The following is a 16,289-nucleotide window of genomic DNA, read 5'->3' as shown; positions in this document are numbered from 1 at the left end:
CTCCCTCTCCCTCTCCCTCTCCCTCTCCCTCTCCCTCTCCCTCTTTCCTTCCTTCTTCCCTTCCCTCTTCCCTTCTCCCTTCTTGGAACACTCCTTAGGCTTTTCTCAATCACCTAGATTCATTGTCCACATCAGACCCGGAGACTGAGAATTTAAGACCAAGAATGAAAAGTGCTATCACATATCAATGGCAAAGGAATGACATTTATGCCTCTTATCAGCTCTAATGATGTATTTGTTTAAACTTCAGTTTCCTTGTTTATTTTCTCATTACCACCCAGCAATAAAACCGTGTTTGCTTGATCTTCACATGGAAGTGTTAACTGAGTGTCTATTGCTTTTTTAAGCCGGGATCCACAAAGCAGCCTGGCTGTTTATATAGAAGGAGTCTCAAGCACATCTGCAACTCAACTATCCTTTCAACTTGCATAACAGTCATCTCTCAAATAAATGGCACACAAGTCCCCGCTGCTTCCTTGACAGTACTGCCTCCCTGTTTTTTATATTATCTGGAGCTGAGTTGCATCTTTAGCAATGATTTCCACATTACAAATATCAGTGTATCTGTCTTATTTCCCGCCCAGCTCTTTCCTTGTTACTAAATCAAGACATGTTTATTAAATATACACCATATGACCTCTGGGCCCAGTGGCGGTAATGGGAAGACACCAAATACTTTCTATATAATAAGAAATTCGAATATTTATAACGCTTGCACTACACACCAGACACTGTGTTAATATTTTGCCTCAATCATTTTATCCAGGCTGCCCACCCTCATGACTCTCATCTATAAAGGAGAAAATGCAAGGCAGGGGTCTGGGTAGCTTGCTTAGCAACTCAGAGCTTGTGAGTGACAGAGCTAGAAATTGAACTCCATCTTTATAAATACACACACCCTTGACTACTTGCATCTATTGTATTGCTAGTTCCTCAACCTAGAACTGACCTTAATACATGCTTGTAATTAAAAAGGAATAAAAGCAAAAAGGAGGTGGGGGGATGGGATAGGGACTTTCTGAGGGTGGGAGGAATGAGGAAAGAGGGTGACATCTGAAATGTAAATAAATAAAATATCCAATAAAAAATAAATACACGCATACACATTGTAGCCTCTGGAGTCCAATCTTAGGACTGATTGCCTTCACCACAGTATAAATAGCTAACTAGAGTCCTGAGGGTCTATGACTAAAGGCTGATAAAAGCCTCTACACCTTTACCGACAATCCTTAAGGCCTATGGCCAAAGGCTGATGCTAACCTTTACTCTTAACGTACTTATTTCCTCAGTGTATCAAAACCCAAATGTTTCTCCTTTTCTAGCACCTTGTACAGCTTTCATCAATAGCTGATCAAAGCCTGAGCTGAGCCATGGGAGATATGAGGAGTGTGGTTGGTCCCTTTCCAACTTTGTTTATCTTGCATGGCCACGCCATGTTTGAATATTGGAGTACTCTCCAGTTCCGGTTTGTCTTACGTTTGCATGTCATTAGACTTGAGCTATGTATTTTATGTCTTCTTTTACTTGACACATACTAATTGTGCATATTTATGGAGTAGAGTGTGGCATGTTTATACATGTCAATGCATGTATCCAAACATCATGTGTGATGGTCAGATCTGGGTCACTGGCATATTCATAACCTCAGAGTGTGTTTATTTTTTTTTTAAATTTTCTTATTTTATTTTATGTGTATGGGTGCTATGTCCCCATGTGTGTCGGTTTTCATGTAAATGAAGTATGCACAGAGGCCAGAAGAGTGCACTGGGTTCCTGGGAACTGGAGGTAGAGATAGTTGTGAGCTGCCATATGGGTGCTGGGAATGGAAGCTGAGACCTCTGGAAGAGCAGCCAATATTAACTGCTGAGCCATCTCTCGAGCCTCTTAGTTCTTTTCTATATGTTGATCATGTTCAGAGTACTCTCCACTGTTCTAAAACACACAGCTTCCTAAAATGGTTGTTCAGCTGTGGTAAAGCACACAGACACTTATTTCTCCTTAACTGTGTGGGACCTGGATTGTCACTATGCTCTCTCTGTCTCCTTCACTGTCCCCAGCTCTGGGAGTAACGGCTCTTCTCTCCCTTAGCATGAGATTAACTTTTTAAGCTTCTTCATAACCATGCTATTGAAAGATATCCTTATCACTTTGCATCACGGGGGTACATGGTATCAGTTTGTCATCTCTTCATGGTAATTTCATTCCCTTTAGTAAAGTGATATCTCTGTTTCTCTGGTATAAAACTATCGTTTTCCATTTGAAATTAACCTATGAGAAACTACTTTGAGACTATAAATATTCCGATCTCCATGAGGCTGTTAACCAATGCATTTTGCATGCATTGATGGTATTTACCAGACTCAATGATAGCCACAGTTGCAGAGTGATGAGCTTCTTGCTTTGTTGTTTTTTTCCATTTGCATCCTACTCTCTTGCAGAGCCTCCACTACTTCCTTTCCTGTTTATAAACATGCTCATTTATTTGGTACCTCTATAGATTCATTGTTACTAATTTTGATGTTGAAAATGTCCTGAACTGACAAGTAGGAATTTCTTCAAACTGGCATTTCCTTCCTTTGGACCCAACTCCAGCACTTAGTTGAACATATCCTTACTTTCTGGCCCAATCAAATATTTAGCATCATTAATTTTTGTACTTCCTATAGCCTAGCCCTATGATCAGACAGTTCTTCAAGAAGATATACATCTCCCAGGGTCTTTTAGGAATGGAACTGGTCATCCAAAATATCGATGACCTAATGGAAAGCCAAGCCCTTTAGTAAACTTAAACCAGCTGCTTTCCTAGAATTTTAGGCCACTCCTTCCCAAGGAACTAGTAAATAAATGTCAGGAGAGGTAGCTGATTTTTTTAAATTCATTAAAATCCACACTGATACAGAGCTGATGGAGAAGGCCCGGACATATTCAACATGAAGGGGCTGGGGGCATGGATATGTTAGTCATGACCTCAGCTCTCCGAGAAAGCAGGAACCATCTTTGAGAAGACTTGTAGACCATGTATACTTCTGGTTATAGTTTTCCTCAAGAAGCTCTAAAGGAGATTGAGATGCTGCTGCCTTCATCTCATTTGCAGCATCCTGGAGCCGTGCCAAGTTTGATGGGCAGTGGGTCCCACTGCACCAGCTTGTGAGACCCTCTGTCCTCCCTTCAGTTCAGATGGCTGGAGAGAGTGATGTATAAGAACAGTCACTATCCTCACCCTCTTCACCCCAACCTCCTTCCCAACTCTGGCATGAACATCCAGAACATTCTGTGTGCATTAGAGTTGTTTACAATCAGACACTGAGGTTGAGACCAACTACAATATTCTCATTCCTCAAGGGAATGGTCAACAGGCCTGCCTTTCCTCCTTCCTGATACTTACTTGATCCATCCCCTGAAGTGAGCCAGAGATAGGAGCTCTGGCCAATGCTGGTGTTTCTTGGCATTGGGCATGCTTCTCCTGGCACACACACCCTGCCCCTGGATATTTGAGGTTGGGCAGAGCTATTCATTGTAAATTGCAGGTGGTAGGTTTTAATGAACAAGAAAATCACGAAGCTCCTTCTTGGCATTTGTCATTTTCACTTTCAAATTTACCATTTAAACATTTGTTAATAACCAGACAGCTCAGAGGATACAAACTTTTTATAAACTTGCTCCTCACCAGAACTCTGTCAGTTCTTTTTTCTAGAAGTTGGCATTAGGGTGGTATAGTTACAGCAAGATGAATTGTCTTTCATACATTATTTTCCTTAAGATTAGAAAATCAAATAAAACAACACAAGCAAAACACCCAAATCCCTTTCTTTGGTTTTACATTCAGGTTAAGTGTTCTGTCTTTTATAATCTCAACCAGAGAGAAATGTGTTGAACATGTGTCTGATATTCTAGAGCTCATTTAAATCCACCGTGTGTTTGAAACACAGCAGTATGTGGAAACACTTATACAAACTGTGGTAACAGAACAGCACAGGCCTCCCCCCCCACACACACACACAACACACACAACATAACTTTCCTTTCTGCCAAGAGGTTTTTTGGCAGTTTTTAAAAGGTTCAGTCTATTAAAAATGTTATAGACCAAATGGTTCTGTGATTGGCTTGATGGGGCACTAACTTGAGCCACAGGAGGGATGGTTACAGAAGTCAACGTCTCGTTTATTTACACGGAGGATTGTTGTTAATGATCAGACACTGCTCCAGAGAACAGTCATGTGTGTAGTTCATAAAAAGGGAATTAGATACTGAGATAAAGTTATTTATTTTAAACAAAGGCCGTTCAAAGTGAGGAGACGGACTTCCCGTTCCCTGGTATTTTAGCATGCCATCTCTCCCTGTTTATGAGATTGTTGGTGGCACTGTGTGCCTCGAGGCAGTGCAGAGGACTTTGTGAAAAGCAATGCAGTCACCAGCTTTTCTCTTGTGGTCTATCATTCTGACACGACATTCCTTTCATCTAGCTTTGTTTCCAAAATATGTGTATGCAAATAACCAGAGGACACACCAAGTGTTGCTTTAAAATAGACAGTTAACCAAATTCAATCCATACTTCTACATTTGTGTTTTCTTTTCTCTGCACTCTAGAACAAGAAACTCCTTTATGAGAAGATGAAGGGAGGACAGAGGCGGAAGCGCAGGGTAAGTCCCACAGGGACCTGGGTGTTTCTGGGATGTTTACTGTCTCTGAGAGGGGCAACTGAAACATTTGGTTTTGGGGAAGTAGCAGAAACTTTTCTGATGCAATTGCAAAGAATAGAACATAAGTGGTGTATGGCAAGGGCCACACCCAGCATATATACCCTTGGTTTCTGGGCTGGTCTCCCCCTTGGGCTTTAGGAGTATTCCATGAAAACCATGCAACATTCATTACTTCCCTTCTGGCCAGCAACCATGTAGGGTAGGTTCAATAGGTAAAACAGTCTCCTACCCATGCAGAGGAGGAATGTGCAGGGAAAGTATTAGGACATGACTTTCCTCAAATATTCTGTAAGCCAGTGGAGAAAATGGCTCACACATCTGCATCCATTATGCAAATCACAAGACAGAAACCAGGAAGTGTGAAAGTGTATGATGCAGACCATAATTTTGAATTTCTTCTACATATTTTTTTATATTACCCTAGCCAAGCTAGTGTAGCATGCTTTTGCCTTATCTTACTTGCTGACTGCCTTGTCTGGTACAGCCTTAGTTAGCTCTCATTGGAGGATCATCCAAAATGGACCTTTTGGCCTCTGTGTTGTGCATTTTGCTACTCCCTATATGGTGTTATCTGGTATAAATCTGAATGTCAAGGTTACATTGGGTTTCTGGTGCGTGTTTAAAGACCTCAGACTTAACAGTGATCGCCATCCATCCTGCTAATCTCCTGGTACACCCTTTGGTCTGTCCAGACAGGAGGGGTAAAAACATTGCTATTACATAGTAAAGTACTACCATAGTAACTGTTTTAGTTAAAATATACAAGCCAACCCAATGCCACTGACCATTTCTTTGGAATAGCAAGTACCTGGATCTTGGGAAAAATTGGGAATCTAACTAGTGGCAATTTTGGCCTATCTGAAGAGCTTGGACAAGTACAATAAGAAAATGCTTTAAGTATGGGTTTTCTGGTCTTGGTATTAATCATAAGGCCCCTGGGTTGCTTGACAAACACAGACCCACAGGCAATTTCCTATGCAAGAAGCAGAAAGCTGTTACATCTGGAAGCAGATCTTCTTTGGGAGAATGAACAGGGTTATTAGAGTTTTTCTTGGTGATTACAGCTTCCAATGGCAGATGGTGACAGGAAGGGTGTAATGTGTTCTTGAGAGAACATCAAGAAATTCTATTCTAAGAGCTCAGAATACACATAATTTACCAGGAAGATGGCTTGAATATCTCCCCATGGTACAACAAGGACATTTCCAAATAAGGCCAATGACTGACCCCAAATGAATAACTTAACATGCAGCTTTAATTCTCTTTATTTGCTGGCCCACCACGCCTTTGCCCAGACTCTGAGGAGCTTAGGTTGACTTTAGGTCACATTTCCATGAGACTAGTAATTACCAAAATTCAAAATTCTGGCTAAGACATATGTCATAAAGGATTTTACTTTGGCATCAACTTCTTCCACATAGACAAGGCTTAGAATTTAAGGAAAGAAGGGTCACTGTGACCCTGGGATATCAGTTCTTTGTCTTCTCAGATATCTACAAAGTCCATTCTCATTCCTTTAGCCCCAGGCTGCTCTAGACTGATGAGCAAAGAGAACTTTCCTTCCACAGCACCAAACCTAAGCTGCTATTCCCTTCTTGATCAAAGATCTTAACCACATTCTCTGGAGCATGAATCAATATAAAGAAATCATAGTTCAGGTATTTGAAGAATTAGGGATTCCTCCAGTGAAGCTCACCAGCTACTGAGGATTTGAAGAGGACAGCATGCCAGGATGCATCCTAAGCTGTCCTTCTAGTTGTCAGATAAATAATGATCAAGTGTAACCAATAGTGACAATACATAGATAGTATTGTGAGTTTTTTGGAACACACTTAAAACAAAGCACTTAATTCATAATTGAACATCAATCTGAAACTCTTGAGGCTTGACTCTGGTGTCCCCTTCTTCCCGTTTCCTCACATTCTTTGAAATTGTCTGGTAGCCTGCTTTGCATCATAGAAGTTTCTTAGCAAGAGGACTGATCTCTAAAGTTACAACCAAAGCCCTAGGTCATCTTCTGTGACCTTTATAGTCACTCCAGGCCATTTGAGTGCCTAGTTGCTTCACATTTAAAAGATCAATGTACTTTTCAGTGATTTTGAAAAGATTTTAGCTCTGTAGCTATATCTTGTTACCATTTAAAAACCACTGGTTATCTTAAATAGTTTATGAGCTATGTAGTCCCAAGTTGACAAATATGAATGCCTCTTATTCTATTTTAACATATGAGAATTTTAAGAATTAATACTGTTACAAAACAGAAAAGTATTTCTGATATTGAATATACTTTTTATTTTTCTTATTTTTTTTTAAAGATTTGTTTCTTTATTATATGGACAGTATTCTACCTGCATGCCAGAAGAGGGCACCAGATCTCATTATAGATGGTTATGAGCTACGATGTGGTTGCTGGGAAGGGAATTCGGGATCTCTGGAAGAGCAGTCATTATTCCTAACCTCTGAGCCATCTCTCCAGACCCAAATAAAGCACATTAAGTTTGCCTACTCATGGGTCCTTAGGGTGGGCCAGACCACACTAGTTGACAATTTCCAAAGAGTACTGTTTTGCATATGTTAAGGATGAATGCCGTTTTGGGGCCCGCCTCTTTCCAAACATGTAAAGATCCATTCCCTTGGTAGTCTCCACTCTGTTCGTGAGTCGCCTCTGTAGAGTGGCTGGCCTCCTTCCTGACTCACCTGTTTATACTCCAGAATGTGAACAACATTGACAAGACCGACTCTTGTGCTCCATCTCTTGCCTTTTGGAACATACCTAATCACTTTTTAAGAGTCATGCAGAACAGGCCCACACAAGAATGATCATACTTAGCATTGTGATAGGATTACTCCTCATTTGTAACCTCAACCTATTTCTTATATTTCTGTTCCATTGCTGGAAGGCAACTTCAATAAACAAATACCTTCCAAAACGTTCAAAATGTTTCCTACTCACTAAAGATGCAAAGCTCAGGTTACCAGTTCAAATCCAAACCTCAAAAAATTTGATATTATTACAGAAGCAATGGAAACTCTTTGACTTACTCAGAACATCAGCAGATGAAAGAGATTCCAGAATACAATCGGCTAAATAGAAACAAAGGCCATGGATGGCTTTGTGTTTTATTTTGCCTTTTGAGTTTGACTGAGAGACGGTTGGAATTGATCGCTGGTGCCATTAATGAACTGTTCAACAGAATCCTTACAGAGAAGAGTTGCAGCCATGGAATGATCTACAGCCAGTCTTAGAATACTAATTCCTGCTTGGTCCAGTTTGCCTTCTCTTTTGAAAATGCTTTCTGTAAGAGTAATTAATGCATTTCAGAGTGTCACTCCCACTTAAATAGGACCATAGAATAACCATTTTCTTTCACACGAGACCTGGTATCTAAGTTAGTAGTAAGAATCTTTCCTAGTTCACCCCAAACTTTTAAGCTAAATATAATAATAAAAAAGATTATATTGCATTTGATCAAGAAGACTCTGGTTATATGGAAGACACTATTAGTAACATCTGTCAGTGAGACTGTGTATGCACTATGAGGCACTAAGGGACTAACCAGCTCACTGGAGTCATTATTTGGTAGGTGGATGGTAAACATAAGTGCTGTGTGATTTTCCTGTTAACCCAACAGTCATAAAACAATTCTCATTCACTTATGTGAAGGCTCTATATCTGAAGTTCTCATGTAATGCCAAAACATATATCTTTTTTCCAGAGTGTCAATCCCTATCTACAAGGAAAGAGGCTGGACAATGTTGTGGCAAAGAAATCTGTCCCCCATTTCTCAGAAGAGGAGAAGGAGCCAGAATAAAGAGAAGACAGTAGATGGAAACCCATACAATGCTTATGTGCATGGTAGTACAGCCCGTGAGTGACAGCATGCATTTTACATATTTATGGATGAAAAGCAGCTGTCTTACTGATGCCTGTGCTTTCTGCTAAATTAGAATAAAAGCTCCTTCTCTTTTGGGGATTTTTTTGATGTGGATCTGCAAGAAACATTACAATTAAAATGTATATGTCAAGTATAATAAAAACACGGATATGAAATACTCAGATTTCTTGCAGTTTTGGGTTGTGCTGTTTGGGCCAAGTCTGTAAAAAGCCAGCATTTGATTTTGATTATGTAGTGTATCTAGCCCTTGGGCCTTGTTACACACCAATAAAGAAGTTTGTACTCAAGGGGAGGGGCTGACACATCTCACTCTGCTGCTTCTTAATAAATGTATGTGCGAGCATTGGCTTGGGAAGTTTTTTCTTTTTATAAAACAGTATAAAATCAATTTCTTTGCTTAATAGAGCGAGGTGACTTGCAGAAGTATCTAATTTTAGTGCTAATGGTATGACGTCAATGGGGAAGGTGGGAACTCATTTCACACATGTTAGAACTGAGAATATTCAATGCATGATGGGAATAATCATCAAAACTCAGAACGGAAACAGCCCCCTCCCAGGGGTATGTGTGTGTGTATGCGTATGAAATGCAATAAATTTTAACAGACTTATAGAAATATGAACCAAATGAAATATGCATAGGTTTTTTCTTTGTTTTCTGATTCAATTAAAAATAAAAATACTATCTATCTGACAAGTGTGAGTAGTGGCTGAACATTTGGTGTAATTTAGTTGGTGCAAAGTTTTATGGCAATCTTTGAAAGAGAGCTTGTGTCTTAGAGGTGTCTGCTGATCTTTGTGCAGGTGGTATTTAGAGTTGCTTTAAAATAACCTACTAATAGTGATGGGGAGGGATAGGGAGAGACCTTGTGATTCTGATGAATCGGATTAGCGTATGGGTAGCTGTTGAAGCTGGGTTGCCTATACATGAGGACTTCTACACTAGCAACAGAGGTGAAGCTCAACAGTAAGACCAACTTATGGTAAGGGCTAGTCTGGAAATGTAGCAGATAAGGTAGAAATCTTGATGCATAGAGATACGAAAAATGAATGCAGAATATTTCCCTTGGCCATTGTGGCAGAATGCCACAGGGTTTTATGGGAAGAAAATTTGTTTGGGAATGGGGTGAATTGGTTAGAGGAGAGGGCCCAGAGTATCTGGGAAGAAAAGAGATTTTCATAGAAGAGGAAGGAAACTTAGACAGGGCTATAGTAGACTAATAGACTTGAAAGGGATGTACTCTTCCAGGTGGGGCCTGGACCACATCTACAGCAGAGGCATTCATTGATTTTACTTGGCTGAGAAGGGTCATTATCACCCATCAGTCTTTCCATAGTGCTACAGCCAAGGATCTTTGAAGTCAGGAAGGTGGTTGTAGTCAGCCCAAGGACATTTGGGGAACAAAAGAAGAACATGTTTGGCACAGTAGGCAGAAGTAAAGCATATGGTGTGGGAACTGTCAGCATTGCCCTGATTGAACTCTGACTGTGGGTACCAGCCCACTGGAGGCCCCTGGATGTAATTACACAGCATGAGGGCTCATGAAGCCCTAGCCCCGGAGGATGTTACAATGGGGCCATTCTAGAAGAGTATCCTCTGCTTTTGCTACTGGGGGTGGGGAAAGGGAGTAGAGAATTGTTCAATATTATCTGTTGTATGTATTGTCACTGAAACTACTCTTAACTCCTGCCACATGATTCATTAGGCTGAGTCTTCATGGAATAACTAACTATTCAAACTATATTTGCCACTATGAAACAGAATATTCCAGAATACCTAGAATTCTTGAAAGGATCAATTCTGAGCTTGAAGCATTTCTACCAGGAAACTAAGGTTTTATTAGCATTGTGAAGCTACCTGGAGGCGATACGATCTTGGAAAACTGGAGTAATCTTCCATCCCACCATGACTGCCTCACAAGTAGCAGCATGGCCAGACAACCCCACGTCTCCTAACCACCCTGGAACAAGAACTGTACTCCTTCAGTAAGCCTACATGTGCTACTGAGCTCAGCTAGCATTGGCTTAGGATCTGAGGAATGGGTATCTCCAGGCATCTGCTACACAACACACAGCAAGTCACTAATGTGCCTGGAGCACACATGGACCAGGAAGCCAGAAAAGGTGGGGTGGGGGGAATTGGGGGAAAGAGTGCAGGAGGGAGGTAATCAACAAATTCTAATAAGATTGTGAGTTCTGGAAACAGTCCTCCTAGGAGAAAGGTAAATGTTGGCAGACAGGAGGTAAGTATGGAGTGGCATGGTTAATCATTAACCCCATTATTTGGATGGCTGGGAGACTGGTGGGATTGTACAGCTGAGTAAGAGGAAAGACAGTAGGGAACATGGGTTTATTGATAAGTACTGTTTCTGGGGTTTCTTCATAGGGAAGTATAGAGAGTATTGTCCACATTTAGTGTGCATTTGGGGATACTCTACTAAAAGCTGTGAGGAATGCAGCAGCAACTACTTAGACAAGAGTCCAAATGACTTTCATTCTCAAGAAGGAAATTCTAAAGTGTCTGCCACTAAGCCAATTATATGTTTGAAAAATTATTAAAGATAAAACAAAGAACCATGAATGCATTTCAAACAATGAGTGCAAAGAATGTTCCTGTGTGTACGGTGATGAGGAACAACTACTCCATCCAGTGGGTTAGCTTTCCTCCTGCTGACTCCTGGCAGCAGCATTGGAGAGCAGTGGCTAGCACAGATGCTATTCTGAGGGTTCAGAAGGTCAATTTTGTTGTATTGTTTTACTTTTGTAATGATTATAAGACTCTAGACATAGAGCCTTTCCCTACTTCTGTATAGAATATAATGTGCTCGGAATGGGAGTTACCATGATACCCTGCCCAATCTTATCCCAGCTCACCAACCCAGCGCCATCTTTTTGTCATGCTAACTGATTAGTAATAAATCCCCAAACATGGATTTAGGTTATTAGAAGCAGTGTGGTCAGGTACCAGGCATGGATGAATGCAACCAATCACACATACACGTAAAATAAAAATAAATTAATCTTAAAAAATAAAGACAGGCATGTTATACACTGTAAACTTACCCCAGGACAATAGGATTTTTAACATATACTTATATAATTAAAGACAGCCTATACTTAAGCCTCACAGGTTGTTTTTGTTTCTGCTCCATAAGGCACAGAAGACACTGACATTAGAAAAAGCTTTCATTGGATACCCAGTTTGCTACAATGAGAGTAACTGGGACTTCTCTGTAAGGTGATATGACTCACCCAAGTGTTTCCTGAGTCGAGACTGTGTCATGAGAGACATAGAGTGATTTGTGATCCCAGACACAGTGTAGAGTCTGATCAGATGTAGAAGATATGGATGAAAAAAAAATCTGTGAAGTATAAAAAAGACTTGAAAGATGGGAAGTTTAGCTTGGCATGGTGACTTATACCTGTAATCCCAGCACTATTGGGAGGATGAGGCTGTGAGTTCCAGGTCAGTCTGGTATACAGAATGAGACTCAATCACAAACAAACAAACAAACAAACTAGACAAAGAGAAGCAGGTGGAGAAGGAAGAGAGTGGTAGCCTACTCACAGGAAATACATCAGTAAAAAAAGTGAAATGCTTATGATGGTTTAGACAAATGCCTGTGTTAAAACCTTGGTTGCCACGTGTAGCGTTATTGGGAAGCAACTCAAGTATTCATTACAATGATAGAAAGATGATCTTCAAAGCTAGAAGAGACATGGATGGTTGAATATTTTAGCCAGGGCAATGCATTTGCAAAATTATGAGAGGAACAAGAGTCTGTGTCCTAAACAAATAGGATGGAAAGCCTGGGAAGGGGGAAAATCTGCTCTATGAGAAGAAGGTGGGGATTTTCTTGAGATCAGGGGTTTTAAAAAAAATCATTGTCTTACTTCAGATAGAGTTCCAGCCACTTTTGCCTTTTCTCTGTCAGCATCCTTTTCTGCATAATAGTATGTTAAAAAAAAACTGCTACATTTTCACTAGTGCCTTAATTTTGTTATCATCTTATTTCGAGACTCAGTACCTCACTGCCGTTCAGCACTTGCTCACTTATTTTTGCCTCAGTCAAGAGTTATAGCTCCTTGAAGCCATCAACTCTGTTTTGTATTTCTTTTTAGCCTGAGATCTTCCAGAGAGCCTTCCAAAAGCATACCTGGGTGCCAAATGAATGAATATTAAGGAATTTTTTGAAAGACCTATAAAAGGTTCATCATCTTAGCTTACGTATAAAGAAGGATGTGCTCCATAGCTCAGTGGATAAAATGCTTGCACAGAAGCATAAAAACATGAGGTTAATTCCCAAAGTCACATTTAAAAGGCCAAGACTGGTGACATGCTTGCAATCCTGGTACCATAAAGGTGAATATTCATGGTTCCCTGTGTTAGTATTCTGTCTAAACTCCACCTCCACAGTTACCTATCCTGGGGCCTGTGGGCCAGCCAGCTGAGAATAATTGGTCAGTAAGTGACGCTGTTTCAAACCCAAAACCAAATCAACGAAACAAATGAAAACTGAGGTCTGGCTTGGAGAGATACCTTGCTCACCAAGAAGCATGTTCTGCACAAGCCCAGGAACCTGAGTTCAGGTTCTCAGCTCCTATGTAAAAGCAGATGTGGGAGGCTCTGTAACCCCAGGCTGAACCAGTGCCACTTTAATCCCTGATGTTTATTGTCTAGCTACTTTAGCCAGACAGTGATCTCTGGGACCATTGAGAGTTGCATAAAGAAAGACAACAATCAGCACACATGTGCACACACACACATATGAACAAATATACATAGACACACATGTACACAAGTGTATTCACATGTGCATACACAGGGACACATGCACACACACACACACACAAACTCATTTACACACACACCACAAAAGGAAATGGGGTGCTATGACATTTAAGACATTCAGCATGATTCTCAGGCTTCTCTGAGAGGTACACAGCAGAGGCAAACACCTTTTTCCAAAGTCACTGCCCTATGATAACACTACTAAGGAAGAAGTGCAGAAGTCCATCTAAAGTCCTCCATTTGCTGCATTTCAAGAATAGGTGAGCATGAATGTATGGTGAGTAGAGTAACAATCCGGCTCCTCATGATAGCTGATCTGAAGTAAACCAAAGCATTGGATCCCACTATGGGTTTTCATTAGTTGGTACCCCTATGACCATGGGATACCCCATAGCCAAATGGGCAGCATATAGGGCATGTGTCCACCCTTAATTTGTATCAAGCACTTTACTAATAGCCTTAGGAGTGACTAGAGATAGACTCTGGGAAAAGTTCAGTGGTGGGGCTTAATTGGAGGATTGTAGGAGCCTTGCCAAGAGTGGTCAGAGGAACGGACAATCACCCCTCAAAGGAAGTTCTGGGACATTATTCTGTAACTGTCCTGGAAGCCAGATATACGTAACTAGAACTATGTCTTTAAAGACTAATGTGAAATCACAGGAGGGATTCCTGGGTTTCCCCATGGCTCGGGTGTAGCTTGCTTCAGGCTTATTGTCTGAAGTCTTCATTTCATTTTTCTAAAAAAGAAAAGAAGCTTTATCTAAACTTAGTTATCAGGATGTTCCCACAAAGCAAATTTCTTTGCCCAAAAGTTCAGTGAGAAAACAAGGACCACAAAACTTCATCGTAGACGTGTGATGAAAGAAAGCGTGATTGATGATGAGAACAGATGAATCCACGGAGAAAGGTGGCAAGAGGTTGTTTGTTTTTGTTTGTTTATTTTGTTTGTTTTGGGTGTTGTTACACTGTTGGCTTCTTTTTTTTTTTAAAAAAAAATTTATTTATTTTATATATGTGAGTGCACTGTAGCTGTCTTCAGACACACCAAAAGAGGACATTGGATCCTACTACAGATGGTTGTGAGCCACCATGTGGTTGCTGGAAATTGAACTCAGGACCTTTGGTAGAGCAGTCAGTGCTCTTAACTGCTGAGCCATCTCTCTGGTCCACATCTTGGCTTCTTAAGTTCAGGATCAAAGGAGGGTGTTGTAAAGATTCTAATAGAAAAGTGCCCTGGAATTTGGGGTTTGATGTGTATGGACTTAGATGTTATAAAGAAAATCTCTTAAGAGTTGTTACCCTCCCATTAAAGACCTAAGAAGTGCAGAACATGTTAACAAAACCCACTTTGCCACTACAGTAATCCCCCTCAAGCAGGGCATCATATGACTTGTTCATCTTTTGTTGTTACTTTCCTTGCCACAACATTTCACATATTCATGAAGTAGTTGTTATCAAGGACACATTCTGGGTGCCCTTGTATACTGAGCCCTGTTCTGGGCCTGAAAGGTTGTTCTTGTTTGATTTCTGTTGCTGAGATAAAGCACTATGACCAACAGCAAACTGGAGAGAAAGGGGCTTATGCTTCCAGGTCATGGTCTATCAGTGAGGGAAACTGAGTAGGAACTGGAGGAAAAACCATGGAGGGATGCTACTTTCCCGATCATCTCAGCTAGGCTTCTTATATAACCCAGGCTCACTTGCCCAGGGTGCTGCTCACCATGGTCTGGGCCACACATTAATTACCAACTAAAACAACCTCTCATAGACATGGCTCCAGCTAATCTGATCTGAGCAATTCCTCATTCTTGGTTTCTTCTTCCCAGGTGGCTCTAAGTTATGCCAAATTGACACTAAAAACTAACCAGTGTAGAATCTTCTGCAAAAACAAAACAAAACAAAACATAGTAATAGGGGTTCTTGTAGAGCTGATTGGATAACATGGTGAACAAAAAGATACCCAATGCTCTACTCGTACTCAACCTTACATCACTGTAGGTGGACAAAGCAGTTAGACACAAGAGTTGTAGTTAGAACTACACTGGTCCTGAGTTTATGGTTCATAACTTGTAGAACTTATAAGTGGAGAACTTATAAGTGAAAGTAGCATCCCTCCATGGTTTTTCCTCCAGTTCCTACTCAGCTTCCCTCACTGAAGGATCATGGCCTGGAAGCATAAGCCCCTTTCTCTCCAGTTTGCTGTAGCTCACAGAATCTTCTTTTGTCTGAAAAATAAATAGGATTGGCCACACCTACCTCATAAAATTGATGTGAAGGTAAATTCCTTATAAGAAACAGATTCTCACTCTGGGATGTCCCTGGATGAAAGGACTTTACTAAGAGGTATTAAGTGATCACAGAATTATTTGAAGGTGTTGTGAAGCATGAGACAGATATCCATGGCCGGGCTTAGTCACTTCAAGGTCACTGGCATCACTGGAATCTACAGGTCAGGACATGGTAACTGGTGTCACTACCTTGACCACAACATTAAGGCCAATTCACAACACCACAGAGCCATTGTCTGGACAGCAGAACGCTAGCTAGTCTACAGCTAAGGTTTCTGATAACAGCCATAGCAACTTGCAGAAAAGTGTTTTCTCTCTTCCACCTTCAGAGAGTATTCTGGAAATGCATATTATTTAGTGCTCTGGTTTGCCTCCAGATTCCTGACTAGCAGTTAGCGTTTATATTTTCCATGTAGAGGTAGCCAAACTATTGGTAACTTGACTATTCTGTCAAGAGCCAATGCATTTCCTGCCCAGTTGTATTGATCTCAGGTTAGCCATTAATCCACTTTACTTAACAGCTTAAAGGAAAAAGGTATGATTTGGAAATTTAAAGATTATTTTTTCCAGTCTTCTTGTCTGACAAAATAGGAAGGCTTACTCTAAAGAAAAT

The 16,289-nt window shown here is 40.7% G+C and overlaps 1 protein-coding gene across 2 annotated transcripts in view; it reads left to right on the top strand.

Annotated features, from left to right (window-relative positions):
* Scg5 (secretogranin V) overlaps positions 1 to 8,943 on the top strand; it is a 47,256-nt gene extending 38,313 nt beyond the window's left edge. For both annotated transcript variants that reach the window (XM_028766920.1, XM_028766919.1), the window contains exons 5-6: positions 4,588 to 4,641; positions 8,418 to 8,943. In XM_028766920.1, coding sequence (XP_028622753.1) covers positions 4,588 to 4,641; positions 8,418 to 8,513 — 150 coding nt within the window. In that variant the 3' untranslated portion in view covers positions 8,514 to 8,943. The remainder of the gene's footprint in view (positions 1 to 4,587; positions 4,642 to 8,417) is intronic.
* Positions 8,944 to 16,289: the final 7,346 nt, after the last annotated feature.

Source organism: Grammomys surdaster, unplaced genomic scaffold, assembly GCF_004785775.1.
Source record: "Grammomys surdaster isolate TR1022 unplaced genomic scaffold, NIH_TR_1.0 170, whole genome shotgun sequence".
Classification (NCBI taxonomy): domain Eukaryota; kingdom Metazoa; phylum Chordata; class Mammalia; order Rodentia; family Muridae; genus Grammomys; species Grammomys surdaster.
The sequence above is the reverse complement of the archived record's forward strand: the minus strand, read 5'-3'. Positions and strand labels throughout refer to the sequence as shown.